Genomic DNA, 14431 nt, shown 5'->3' on the forward strand with positions numbered 1-14431 from the left:
ATAGAGTACCTTAGAGGCAAATAAATACATCACATATAGCCATTAAGGCTATATGTATGTATTTAACCCAGGCCAGTTTATTAGAAAAACCGGGAGAAAAGCCGCCGAAAAAGGGGCGGAGCTTATTCTCCTCAGCACTCGGCGCCATTTTCCTGCACGGCTCCGCTGGTGAGGAAGGCTCCCACGACTCTCCCCTGCACTGCACTACAGAAACAGGGTAACAAAGAGAGGGGGGGCATAAATTGGCGATATAATTATATATTGAGAGCGCATATATAGAAACAACACCTTCTAGGGTTGTTATATACAGTATAGCGCTTTTGGTGTGTGCTGGCAAACTCTCCCTCTGTCTCCCCAAAGGGCTAGGAGGGTCCTGTCTTCAATAGAGCATTCACTGTGTGGCTGCTGTGTGTGTCGGTACGTGTGTGTCGACATGTATGAGGACGAAGTTGGTGTGGAGGCAGAGCAATTGCCGATGATGGTAATGTCACCCCCTATGGAGTCGACACCGGAATGGATGGCTTTGGTTATGGAATTACGTGATAATGTCAGCACATTACAGAAGTCAGTTGACGAAATGAGACGCCCGGCAAACCAGTTAGTACCGGTTCAGGCATCTCAGACACCGTCAGGGGCTGTAAAACGTCCCTTACCTCAGTCAGTCGACACGGGTACCGACACAGATGAATCTAGTGTCGACGGTGAGGAAGTAAACGTATTTTCCAATAGGGCCACACGTTATATGATCACGGCAATGAAGGAGGCTTTGCAGCTCTCTGATACTACTGGTACCTCAAAAAGGGGTATTATGTGGGGGGTTAAAAAACTGCCTGTATTTTTCCTAGAATCAGAGGAATTGAATGATGTGTGTGATGAAGCGTGGGTTACCCCCGATAGAAAATTGCCAATTTCAAAGAAGTTATTGGCATTATACCCTTTCCCACCAGAGGTTAGGGCGCGCTGGGAAACACCCCCTAGGGTGGATAAGGCGCTCACACGTTTATCAAAGCAAGTGGCGTTGCCGTCTCCTGATACGGCCGCCCTCAAGGATCCAGCAGATAGGAGGCTGGAAACTACACTGAAGAGTATATACACGCATACTGGTGTTATACTGCGACCGGCAATAGCCTCAGCCTGGATGTGCAGTGCTGGGGTAGTGTGGTTGGATTCTCTGACTGAAAATATTGATACCCTGGATAGGGACAGTATTTTATTGACTCTAGAGCAATTAAAGGATGCTTTTCTTTATATGCGAGATGCTCAGAGAGATGTTTGTACTCTAGCATCAAGAGTAAGCGCAATGTCCATATCTGCCAGAAGAAGTTTATGGACGCGACAGTGGTCAGGTGATGCGGATTCCAAGAGGCATATGGAAGTATTGCCATACAAGGGAGAGGAATTGTTTGGGGTCGGTCTTTCGGACTTGGTGGCCACGGCAACTGCCGGCAAATCCACTTTTTTACCTCAGACTCCTTCCCAACAGAAAAAGACACCGTCTTTTCAGCCGCAGTCCTTTCGCTCCTATAAAAAGCGACCAAAAGGACAGTCTTATCTGCCGCGAGGCAGAGGAAAGGGTAAGAAAGGGCAGCAAGCAGCCCCTACCCAGGAACAGAAGCCCGCCCCGGTTTCTACAAAGCCATCAGCATGAGGCTGGGGCTGTACAAGTGGACTTAGGAACGGTGGGGGGTCGGCTCAAAAATTTCAGCAATCAATGGGATCACTCACAAGTAGACCCGTGGGTCCTGCAGATAATATCTCAGGGGTACATGCTGGAGTTCGAAAGGTCTCCTCCTCGCCGGTTCCTAAAGTCTGCTTTACCAACGTCTCCCTCAGAAAGGACGTTGGTTTTGGAAGCCATTCACAAGCTGTATTCTCAGCAGGTGATAGTCAAGGTACCCCTCCTACAACAGGGAAAGGGGTATTATTCCACACTATTTGTGGTACCGAAACCGGACGGTTCGGTAAGACCTATTCTAAATCTGAAATCCTTGAACCTGTATATACAGAAATTCAAGTTCAAGATGGAGTCACTCAGAGCAGTGATAGCAAACCTGGAAGAGGGGGACTTCATGGTGTCCTTGGACATAAAAGATGCTTATCTACATGTCCCAATTTACCCTTCACACCAAGGGTATCTCAGGTTCGTGATACAAGACTGTCATTATCAGTTTCAAACGCTGCCGTTTGGTTTGTCCACGGCTCCTCGGGTCTTTACCAAGGTAATGACCGAAATGATGGTTCTTCTACGAAGAAAAGGCGTATTAATTATCCCGTACTTGGACGATCTCCTAATAAGGGCAAAGTCCAGAGAACAGCTGGAAGCCAGTGTGGCACTATCACAAGTAGTGCTTCGGCAACATGGGTGGATTCTAAATCTTCCAAAATCTCAATTGACTCCGACAACACATCTGTTGTTTTTGGGCATGATTCTGGACACGGTTCAGAAAAAGGTATTTCTCCCAGAGGAGAAGGCAAAGGAGCTATCCGAACTTGTCAGGAACCTCCTAAAACCAGGAACTGTGTCAGTACATCAATGCACGAGAGTCCTGGGAAAAATGGTGGCTTCGTACGAAGCGATTCCTTTCGGCAGATTCCATACAGGACTGGGTCCTGGTGACTACGGATGCCAGCCTACGAGGTTGGGGAGCAGTCACAAAGGGAAGAAACTTCCAGGGTGTGTGGTCAAACCTGGAAAAGTCTCTTCACATAAATATACTGGAGCTAAGAGCGATATACAATGCCCTAAGCCAAGCAAGACCTCTGCTTCAGGATCAGCCGGTGCTGATCCAGTCTGACAACATCACGGCAGTCGCCCACGTCAACCGACAAGGCGGCACGAGAAGCAGAAGTGCAATGACGGAAACTGCACGGATTCTGCGCTGGGCGGAGAATCATGTCGTAGCACTGTCAGCAGTGTTCATCCCGGGAGTGGACAACTGGGAAGCAGACTTCCTCAGCAGACACGACCTTCACCCGGGAGAGTGGGGACTTCATCCAGAAGTTTTCAACATGATGGTGAACCGTTGGGAAAAACCAAAGGTGGACATGATGGCGTCTCGCCTCAACAAAAAGTTGGACAGGTATTGCGCCAGGTCAAGAGACCCACAGGCAATAGCTGTGGACGCTCTGGTAACACCATGGGTGTACCAGTCAGTATATGTGTTCCCTCCTCTGCCTCTCATACCAAAGGTACTGAGAATTATACGGAAAAGAGGAGTAAGAACAATACTGGTAGCTCCGGACTGGCCAAGAAGAACTTGGTATCCAGAACTTCAAGAGATGCTCACGGAGGATCCGTGACCTCTACCTCTAAGAAGGGACCTGCTTCAACAGGGACCTTGTATGTTCCAAGACTTACCGCGACTGCGTTTGACGGCATGGCGGTTGAACGCCGGATTCTAAAAGAAAAGGGCATTCCTGAGGAAGTTATTCCGACTTTAATTAAAGCCAGGAAAGATGTGACCGCACAACATTATCACCGTATTTGGAGAAAATGTGTTGCGTGGTGTGAGGCCAAGAAGGCTCCAACGGAAGAATTTCAATTGGGTCGATTCTTACATTTCCTGCAAGCAGGATTGTCTATGGACCTAAAATTGGGGTCCATTAAAGTTCAAATTTCGGCCTTATCAATTTTCTTCCAGAAAGAATTGGCGTCAGTGCCTGAAGTACAGACTTTTGTAAAAGGTGTACTACATATACAACCCCCAATAGTGCCTCCAGTGGCACCGTGGGATTTGAACGTGGTTCTAAATTTTCTCAAATCTCATTGGTTTGAGCCTTTAAAATCGGTAGATTTAAAATACCTTACATGGAAGGTAACCATGCTATTGGCCCTGGCTTCAGCCAGGAGAGTTTCAGAATTGGCGGCTTTGTCGTACAAAAGCCCATATCTGATTTTCCATTCGGACAGGACAGAATTGCGGACACGTCCTCAATTTCTCCCTAAGGTGGTTTCGGCTTTTCACTTGAACCAGCCTATTGTGGTGCCTGCGGCGACTAGCGACTTGGAGGACTCCAAGTTACTGGACGTTGTCAGAGCATTGAAAATATATATTTCAAGGACAGCTGGAGTCAGAAAATCTGACTCGTTGTTTATATTGTATGCACCCAACAAGATGGGTGCTCCTGCGTCTAAACAGACGATTGCACGTTGGATATGTAGCACAATCCAACTTGCACATTCTGTGGCAGGCCTGCCACAGCCTAAATCTGTAAAGGCCCACTCCACAAGGAAAGTGGGCTCATCCTGGGCGGCTGCCCGAGGGGTCTCGGCATTACAACTTTGCCGAGCAGCTACGTGGTCAGGGGAGAACACGTTTGTAAAATTTTACAAATTTGATACTCTGGCTAAGGAGGACCTGGAGTTCTCTCATTCGGTGCTGCAGAGTCATCCACACTCTCCCGCCCGTTTGGGAGCTTTGGTATAATCCCCATGGTCCTGACGGAGTCCCCAGCATCCACTAGGACGTTAGAGAAAATAAGATTTTACTTACCGATAAATCTATTTCTCGTAGTCCGTAGTGGATGCTGGGCGCCCATCCCAAGTGCGGATTGTCTGCAATGTTTGTACATAGTTATTGTTACAAAAATCGGGTTATTACTATTGTTGTGAGCCATCTTTTTAGAGGCTACTTCGTTTTGTTATCATACTGTTAACTGGGTTCAGATCACAAGTTGTACGGTGTGATTGGTGTGGCTGGTATGAGTCTTACCCGGGATTCAAGATCCTTCCTTATTGTGTACGCTCGTCCGGGCACAGTACCTAACTGAGGCTTGGAGGAGGGTCATAGGGGGAGGAGCCAGTACACACCATGTGACCTAAAAGGCTTTTTAGATGTGCCCTGTCTCCTGCGGAGCCCGCTATTCCCCATGGTCCTGACGGAGTCCCCAGCATCCACTACGGACTACGAGAAATAGATTTATCGGTAAGTAAAATCTTATTTTTTCTCTGACGTCCTAGTGGATACTGGGTACTCTGTAAGGACCATGGGGTATAGACGGGCTCCGCAGGAGACTGGGCACTCTTAAAAGAAAGATTAGGTACTATATCTGGTGTGCACTGGCTCCTCCCCCTATGCCCCTGCTCCAGACCTCAGTTAGAATCTGTGCCCGGCCAGAGCTGGATGCACCCTAGGGGCTCTCCTGAGCTTCCTAGAAAAGAAAGTATTTGTTAGGTTTTTTATTTTCAGTGAGATCTGCTGGCAACAGACTCACTGCTACGTGGGACTGAGGGGAGAGAAGCAAACCTACCTGCTTGCAGCTAGCTTGGGCTTCTAAGGCTACTGGACACCTTTAGCTCCAGAGGGATCGAACACAGGCCCAGTCCTCGGTCGTCCGGTCCCGGAGCCGCGCCGCCGTCCCCCTTGCAGAGCCAGAAGAACGAAGAGAAGTTGAAAATCGGCGGCTAAAGACTCCGGTCTTCATTAAGGTAGCGCACAGCACTGCAGCTGTGCGCCATTGCTCCCTTAGCACACCACACACTCCGGTCACTGATGGGTGCAGGGCGCTGGGGGTGGGCGCCCTGGGCAGCAATTAGATTACCTTACTTGGCGAAAAGCACATAATACAGTCTGATAAACTGTATATGTGCATTAACCCCCGCCATTAAAGTACATAAAAGGACAGAAGCCCGCCGCTGAGGGGGCCGGGCCTTCTTCCTCAGCACACCGGCGCCATTTTCTCTTCACAGCTCAGCTGGCTCTCCCCAGGAAGCTCCCCAGGCTCTCCCCTGCAGTATCCTGGTACACAAAGGGTAAAAAAGAGAGGGGGGGGGGCACATAAATTTAGGCGCAAAGCTGTGTATATAAGCTGCTATAGGGGAAAAATCACTCAGTATAGTGTACATCCCTGTATTATATAGCGCTGTGGTGTGTGCTGGCATACTCTCTCTCTGTCTCTCCAAAGGGCCTGGTGGGGGAACGGTCTTCAAATAGAGCATCCCCTGTGTGTGTGGTGTGTCGGTACGCGTGTGTCGACATGTCTGAGGTAAAAGGCTCCTCTAAGGAGGTGATAGAGCGGATAAGTGTGTGGGAGGGTGTCTCCGTCAACAACGCCGACACCTGTTTGGATATGTGTAAGTGCTGAGGTAAAATTATTGCACAAAAGGTTAGGGAACAGAAAGGAAATCTACCCTGGTCTGTCCCTATGTCACAGAGTCCTTCAGAGTCTCTCTATGTTCACTATCCAAAATAACAAAGTATCGACACGGAGTTTAACTCCACTGTCGACTACGATAATGCAAAGTTACAGCCAAGAGGGCTAAAAGATATTCAATATATGATTATTGGAATAAAAGATGATTTGCATATCACTGATGACTCATCTGTCCCTGACACGAGAGTACACATGTTAAGGGGAAGAATGCTGAGGTAAATTTCCCTCCTCTCATGAGGAAAAAGAGCGGGAATCTCCAGACAAGAGACGGCAGCTTCCCACAAGAGAATTCTCAGGCTGTATCCTTTCCCCACTAGGGCCAGGATGTGTTGAGAATCTTCCCCTTGGGTGTCCTGTTTGCACTAGCTATTCTCAGGGATCCTGCAGATAGCGTGCACATTCTAGTATACTACCCAGACCGGCGATTGTGTCGGCATGGGTTTATAGCGCTGTGGCAGCGTGGACAGGTACCTTATCAGCAGAGATTGAGACCCTAGTATGCATATAAATATTTTAAGATGCTGTCTTAAGTGATGGATATATAATTATAAAGCATGCCCAAAGGGACATGAGTATACTGGGTCCTAGAGACAAATGCTATGTCGATTTCTGCTTGACGTGTCCTGTAGAATATACATTGGACAGATGATGCCGACTTAAGAGGCATATGGAAGGCTGAGGATTGTGTGGAGAAAGGTTCTCGGGCCTGGTCTCCACAGTTATAGCTGGTAATTCTGATATTTTGCCTTATATTCCTGCACAGCCTAGGAAAGCACGACATTATTAAATGCAGCTTTTCGAATAAAGAAACCGGGGGCAGAGGAAAGAAGCTGTACAACACAGCTAGTCCCCAGGAACAGAAGTCCTCCCCGGCCTCTACAAAAATCCACCGCATGTCGCTGGGGCTCCACAGGCGGAGCTAGGCCCGGTGGGGACACGCCTTCGTAAGTTCAGCCACAAGTAGGTTCACTCCCTGTTAGATCCCTGGGCAATAGAAATTGTATCGCATGGATACAGGCTGGACTGTGAGAAGATGCCCCCTCACCGAGGACCCGGCGGGCTTCCATCCAAGAGAGGGAGCCAGTGTTAACTGCAATTCGTAAATTGTATCTTCAACAGGTGGTGGTCAAGTGTCCCCTCCTTCAACAAGAGGGTGTTATTATTCGACCATGTTATAATCCCGAAACCAGACTGTTCGGTTAGACCCATATTGAATTAAAATCCCTGAACATATACCTGAAAAGGTTCAGGTTCAAGATGGAATCGCTAAGAGCGGTCATTGCATGCCTGAAATGAATCGGGACATAAGGGATGCATACCTTCGTGTCCCCATTTATCCACCTCATCAGGCGTACCTCAGAATTGCGGTACGGGATTGTCATTACCAATTTCACCAAGGTAATGGCGGATATGATGGTGCTCCTGCGGAAGCAAGGTGTCACTATTATCACATACTTGGATGATCTCCTCATAAAAGCGAGATCAAGAGAGCAGTTGCTGGACAGCGTATCACCTTCTCTGGAAGTGAAACGGCAACACGACTGGATTCTATATATTCCAAAGTCGCAGTTGGTTCCTACAGCTCATCTGCCTCGCCTAGGCATGATCCTAGACACAGACCAGAAGAGGGTTTATCTCCCGATAGAGAGAGCTCGGGAGCTCATGACACTGGTCAGGAATCCATTGAAAACCATAACAGGTGTCAGTGCATCACTGCACTAGAGTCCTGGGAAGGATGATGGCATCATACGAGGCCATCCCCTTCGGCTGGTTCCATGCAAGGACAATGGAACTTACTGGACAAGTGGTCCGGATCACATCTTCAGATGCATCGGTTAATCACCCTATCCCCCAGGGCCAGGGTGTCTCTCCTGTGGTGGCTGCGGAGTGCTCACCTTCTCGAGGGCCGCAGATTCGGCATTCAGGACTGGTTCCTGGTGACCACGGATGCAAGCCTCCGAGGGTGGGGGGGCAGTTACACAAGGAAGAAAATTCCAAGGTTTGTGGTCAAGCCAACAGACTTGCCTTCACATCAATATCCTGGAACTAAGGGCCATATACAACGCCCTAAGTCAAGCGGAGTTCCTGCTTCGCGACCAACCGGTTCTGATCCAGTCAGACCGCAGGGGCTCATGTAAACCGCCAGGGCGGCACAAGGAGCGGGGTGGCGAGGGTAGAAGCCACCAGAATTCTTCGCTGGGCGGAGAATCAAGTAAGCGCACTGTCAGCAGTGTTCATTCCGGGAGTGGACACGACCTCCACCCGGGAAAGTGGTGACTTCATCAGGAAGTCTTCACGCAGTTTTGCAAATTGATGGAAACTGCCTCAGGTGGATTACATGGCATCCCACCTCAATAAAAAGATAAAAAAGGTTTTACGCTGGGTCAAGGGACTCTCAGGCGATAGCTGTGGTCGCACTAGTAACACCGTGGGTGTTCCAGTCGGTCTATATATTCCCTCCTCTTCCTCTCAGACCCAAGGGCTGAGAATTGTGATAAACGGAGGAGTGTGAACAATATTCTTTGCTCCGGATGGGCCAAGAAGGACTCGGTACCCGGAACTGCAAGAAATGCTCTCAGAGGACCCATGGCCTCTGCCTCTCAGTCAGGACATGTTGCAACAGGGACCCTGTCTGTTTCAAGACTTACCGCGGCTGCGTTGGACGGCATGGCGGTTGAACGCCGGATCCTAGTGGAAAAGGGCATTCCGGATGCAGTTATTCCTACGCTGATAAAGGCTAGGAAAGACGTGACAGCAAGACTTTTTCACTGTATATGGCGAAAATAGGTTGCTTGGTGTGTGGCCGGGAAGGCCCTACAGAGGAATTCCAGGGGGGTCGATTCCTGCACTTCCTACAGTCAGGAGTGACTATGGGCCTAAAATTAGGATCCATAAAGGCCAAGATTTCGGCCCTATCCCTTTTTCTCTCAAAAAGAACTGGCTTCACTGCCTGAAGTTCGGACGTTGTTACAGGGGTGCTGCATATTCAGCCCCTTTTGTGCCTCCAGTGGCACCTTGGGATCTTAATGTGTGTTGGATTCCTAAAATCCCACTGGTTTGAGCCACTTAAGACCGTGGAGCTAAAATATCTCACGTGGAAAGTGGTCATGCTTTTGGCCTTAGCTTGGACTAGGCGTGTGTCAGAATTGGCGGCTTTGTCATGTAAAAGCCCATATCTGATCTTCCATATGGAAAGGGCAGAATGGAGGACTCGTCCCCAATTTCTCCCTAAGGTGGTATCATCGTTTCATTTGGGCCAGCCTATTGTGGTGCCTGCGGCTACTAGGGACTTGGAGGATTCTAAGTTGCTGGACGTAGTCCGGGCCCTGAAACTTTAGGTTTCCAGGACGGCTAGAGTCAGAAAAACTGACTCGCTATTTATCCTGCATGCACCCAACAAGCTGGGTGCTCCTGCTTCAAAGCAGACTATTGCTCGCTGGATCTGTAGCACCATTCAGCTTGCACATTCTGCAGCCTGACTGCCGCATCCTAAATCAGTAAAAGCCCATTTCACGAGGAAGGTGGGCTCTTCTTGGGCGGCTGCCCGAGGGGTCTCGGCTTTACAACTTTGCCGAGCTGCTACTTGGTCGGGTTCAAACACTTTTGCAAAATTCTACAAGTTTGATACCCTGGCTGAGGAGGACCTTGAGTTTGCTCATTCGGTGCTGCAGAGTCATCCGCACTCTCCCGCCCGTTTGGGAGCTTTGGTATAATCCCCATGGTCCTTACGGAGTACCCAGCATCCACTAGGACGTCAGAGAAAATAAGAATTTACTCACCGGTAATTCTATTTCTCGTAGTCCGTAGTGGATGCTGGGAGCCCGTCCCAAGTGCGGACTCTCTGCAATACATGTATATAGTTGTTGCTTAACTAAAGGGTTATTGTATGAGCCATCTGTTGAGAGAGGCTCAGTTATTGTTCATACTGTTAACTGGGTATAGTTATCACGAGTTGTACGGTGTGATTGGTGTGGCTGGTATGAGTCTTACCCTGGATTCCAAATCCTTTCCTAGTAATGTCAGCTCTTCCGGGCACAGTTTCCCTAACTGAGGTCTGGAGGAGGGGCATAGGGGGAGGAGCCAGTGCACACCAGATATAGTACCTAATCTTTCTTTTAAGAGTGCCCAGTCTCCTGCGGAGCCCGTCTATACCCCATGGTCCTTACGGAGTACCCAGCATCCACTACGGACTACGAGAAATAGAATTACCGGTGAGTAAATTCTTATTATATTCCTGTGTCTTCAGTCCCATTAATAAGGCAAAGAGGTGCTGCCAGTAATGGAAGTGTAAGCGGGGAATTCAGTTATTGGCTGCATACACATCTGCCAGTTACAGTATCTACACACTTACTTTGTATAAGCATAGTTGAGGGTATATTTCTCTGAATGCTTAAAATAATTTCATTATTTCATAGACTGCTTATTTCCCCCCTCTTATCCAATAGGTGAAAAGAAGTTTGTCTGTCCGGAGTGTTCCAAGCGATTTATGCGTAGTGATCACCTTGCCAAACACATTAAAACCCATCAAAATAAGAAAGGCATTCACTCCAGCAGTGCTGTACTGGCATCCATAGAAGCTAAACCAGAAGATACATTGATAACTGCTGAAGGTACAACCCTCATCCTTGCAAACATTCAGCAGGGATCCGTATCTGGCATAGGAACTGTAAATACCGGCACCAGCGGTCAGGATCTCCTCTCCAATTCTGAGATTCCTTTACAGCTTGTCACAGTTTCCGGAAATGAGACAATTGAGTAAATATCACGCAACACCTATTAATTGTGGTTATTTTTATACAGTAGTGGAAAAAAACCCTTGTTCTTGAGTTCTTAGATATCTTTTTATTGATGTGCAAACTTTTTTGGATTGACAGTAACTTGGTTATACATGACACTGAAATGCCTTACTTTGTATGCTATTCCATAAGTATGAAGAAATGGTAAAATTGCATGGCTTTTGTAGGTACTTTCTGGAATCTAGAATTGATGACATTTTACCATGACACATACAAGTATAAATAATATCGACAGATGGAGATGGTAGTCTAACCAAATGCATCAATCCAGTGTGGTTTAGTGTAAAAAAAAGACATAAAAAAGAAATAAGAAAAAAAAATTCAAAAACAAGAAAAAAAAAATTAAGAACATGTTGGTATTTATCTATTGTAAGATAACAAAGTTGATGGGTGACAAAGAAATTATGTTATGAAATGAGATTTTGTAATTTTCTTGATGACTGGAATTTTTATTATGCATAACTGACAAATCACGTTTCCCAGCACACCTGGCTTCGGTTTCACCACAGCTCACCACCAACTTATCAATTTAACAACCGATTTGTTTTAATTTGGTGAATCTGTGTACACAATTTTAAATATTTCTCTTGTAAAAATAAAAAATTAAATTCTACAACAAGGTTTTAACTGGGCAGCAGCCGCTGTCTAGATTGTTGAATTAAAAAAAAAAAGCCATGTGTGAAGATTAATTTGCCAAACCAAATCTTGTCTAAAATCGTTTTGAGTCATGAAGGCAATATAACCAATGTTGAAAGACTTTATAGGTTGAAGCATTTTTGAATGGTAAATGTTATGATTAAGCACCCATGTTATTGAACACTGGTGGACCAAAAACAGTGAACTGTTCGTCATTCAGCGCATCTTTCAATTTTCGAGTACTCGGACATCACATCCATCGTTGTAAATTAAGTAGTCTAGCATATGCAAACATGATTTCAGTCATTTCCATAGTGACAATAAAAGACCTACAAATCCTAGTCATGGGGGGGGGGAGGGGGAGAGGGTATACAAGGGGTGTTTTTTTTTTTTTGTTTTTTTTTTTCTTTTAAACTTAGTTGGTGAATCAGCATTTAAACAACCTATTTGCTTCTACCCATTAAAAATTGTATGTATCGAATACATGTACCTGATAAATATGTATATGTTTTTTTTATTATGTTGCTGTATTTTCGTTTTATTTTTTAATAATTGTTTATATTTTCAACTATAGAAAGTGTACAAATACAAAGTTACATTGCAGGTATGTAAGGTCTATACCATTTTTCTAAGACGTAGCAAAATGAAAGAATAAACTGCAGCACCTACAACAGTTCACTTATTTACAGGCTTTGTTTGGGTCTATTTCTTATTGTTATGACCGTTATGACCACCTCAGATTTAAAAGCTACCTTTAAAGTGTATGTTTAAAGTGTATTATAACAGTGTGGTAGTTTAATAAAACACTATTTTCTTTCTTTTGACTTTGCTGTTTTCATATTCATTACTTGAAAATGTCCGATCCTTAATCATAAATCCATCTAGCAGTTTTATCTGATTCTGCTATCACAAGTAAGAGCCACAATTTTTATGAAGGCGAACAACCATCTATAAATCATTGAATGTGTTCAGTATAGTCATGAACATTATGGTTCATAGATCTTAGGTTGTTTTTTAGCAGAATCTTTCTTTCTGTCAACTATTCAATGTTCAAAGCTTTTATATTTTTTTTTATTCTCTTAAAACAGATGCCTAATATAGTGGCCAGTTGAATGCTTTTTAAGTTACCTGTTTATATTCGAAAAATAAAGTATTGTAAACTGTCATTTTCGAGAGCCCCAGTAGTAATTGGTAAGATGTAGTAAAATTACCAATATAATTGAAATTTAAATCCAAACCATAAATATATTAAATACTATTTTTTTTGGGGGGGGAAGGTTCAGTCATAATTGTTCTGCTGCATGATTGTTGAGCAGTAAATGACTCTGTAAACCGTGCATCAAACTGGGTTATTGAGCAGTGAGAATTTGTTCCAATATTTTAAGTTGAACGCTGCATCAAAGATCCAATTGTTACCAACAAAAAAGTGCACAGAATTCAAATTATATATATATATATATATATATATATATATATATATATATGTATATATATGTATATACATTTTGCGCTGCTCATTTTTTCCTTTAATTTTTGAAGATGGGGTAACTTTTTTCATTGGACATTTGAGACAGAGGCCTGTAATTTTTATGTTGTAGCTGTGCTTTGCTTTTAAAGGGAAAACCCTTTATATATCCTTTTCTTACAAGTTTTCTTTACAATAAAGTATTCTAAATTGGTTTAACATGTTTTTAAGTACCATTGGTGATTTCTTCTAAAAGCTCTTTAAAAGATATTTTTTCTTTGGTAATTGAATTGAAATGTTTTTTACTATAAACTATCACTTTTGTTATGTCGGCACTTACAGCAATCAAATATTCTCACCCAATTAAACTGTAATAACATTTAAAAGTTGTATGTGATGTGGAACACTGTCTTGTACACTCAGCCTGGCACCATTTTTTTTTCTTTTTCTTCCATGTGTTAATTTCTTGGCTTAAAATTATACTCCCATGATTTTGCTACCATGAAATAGGTTAAGATTTATGTCTTTGTTTAAAACATGTTGCATTTTATACTTGCTCCTATGTGTTTCGTTATGGTATATTTCTGTAATATGCATGTAGGTGGAATTTTGCTGCATAGGTAGATAAAAAAAAATAAAGTAAAAATCTCTTAATCTGTAAATGGTTTACTTTATATTGCCAATTGATTTCTTGTGGTTTTTTTTCTTAAAATAATTTTGAGTAGCAGCAGTATTTGATATAAATATGTACGGTAATGAACATTATTTTTGGGGTAGATATAATGGTGCTGTTTGCAGTAGCTCTCTGCTGTTTGATCACAATTTTAAAATTTAAATAGCAATAGCATTTTCCTTAGTTTTTTGGGTGTTTTAAAAACAAAAACATTTTTTATCATCGAGCAATCACCAACAAGTAACACATCTAATGGAATAATAAACTGTGTTATGCTATGCATTCTTTCAGAAACCTTTCTTTTTGTTTTCTTACATTTTTGATCTTTTAGAATTGACTTTGCTTGTTGGGAGAATGTTAGACAACATTACGGCTTCTGTAGCACCAGAAAAAGGAAGACTGTATTTTTGTTTAAATTAGGAGACACCTTTTGCATCAACGGTCAGTCATTTTAAACTGCAAATGAGGAAATGTAACCTCCAAAGTCATGTACTGTGTCTGCCACTTGAGGACTACCTACACCCCCCCTCCCCCTAATATATCACAGTTAGTGCCTTCAGTAGTGATTGAGGAACCGCCTGGATTGTCCTTAGTCCCTAATGTGTTTGAATATTTTACTTGTGAAATGTCTATTACCCATGTAATGTGCACTTTGAAGGTGCTAGCAGCAATGAAGTGTAGGTGTGCTCCACACAATTGGGGTAATTC

General features: G+C 44.4%; 1 protein-coding gene across 2 annotated transcripts in view; it reads left to right on the forward strand.

Moving 5' to 3' along the window:
• SP3 (Sp3 transcription factor) overlaps nucleotides 1–12409 on the forward strand; it is a 147030-nt gene extending 134621 nt beyond the window's left edge. For both annotated transcript variants that reach the window (XM_063933438.1, XM_063933439.1), the window contains one exon: nucleotides 10599–12409. In XM_063933438.1, the coding sequence (XP_063789508.1) occupies nucleotides 10599–10912 (314 nt within the window). In that variant the 3' untranslated portion in view covers nucleotides 10913–12409. The remainder of the gene's footprint in view (nucleotides 1–10598) is intronic.
• Nucleotides 12410–14431: the final 2022 nt, after the last annotated feature.

The sequence above is a fragment of the Pseudophryne corroboree genome, chromosome 7 (assembly GCF_028390025.1).
Source record: "Pseudophryne corroboree isolate aPseCor3 chromosome 7, aPseCor3.hap2, whole genome shotgun sequence".
Classification (NCBI taxonomy): Eukaryota; Metazoa; Chordata; class Amphibia; order Anura; family Myobatrachidae; genus Pseudophryne; species Pseudophryne corroboree.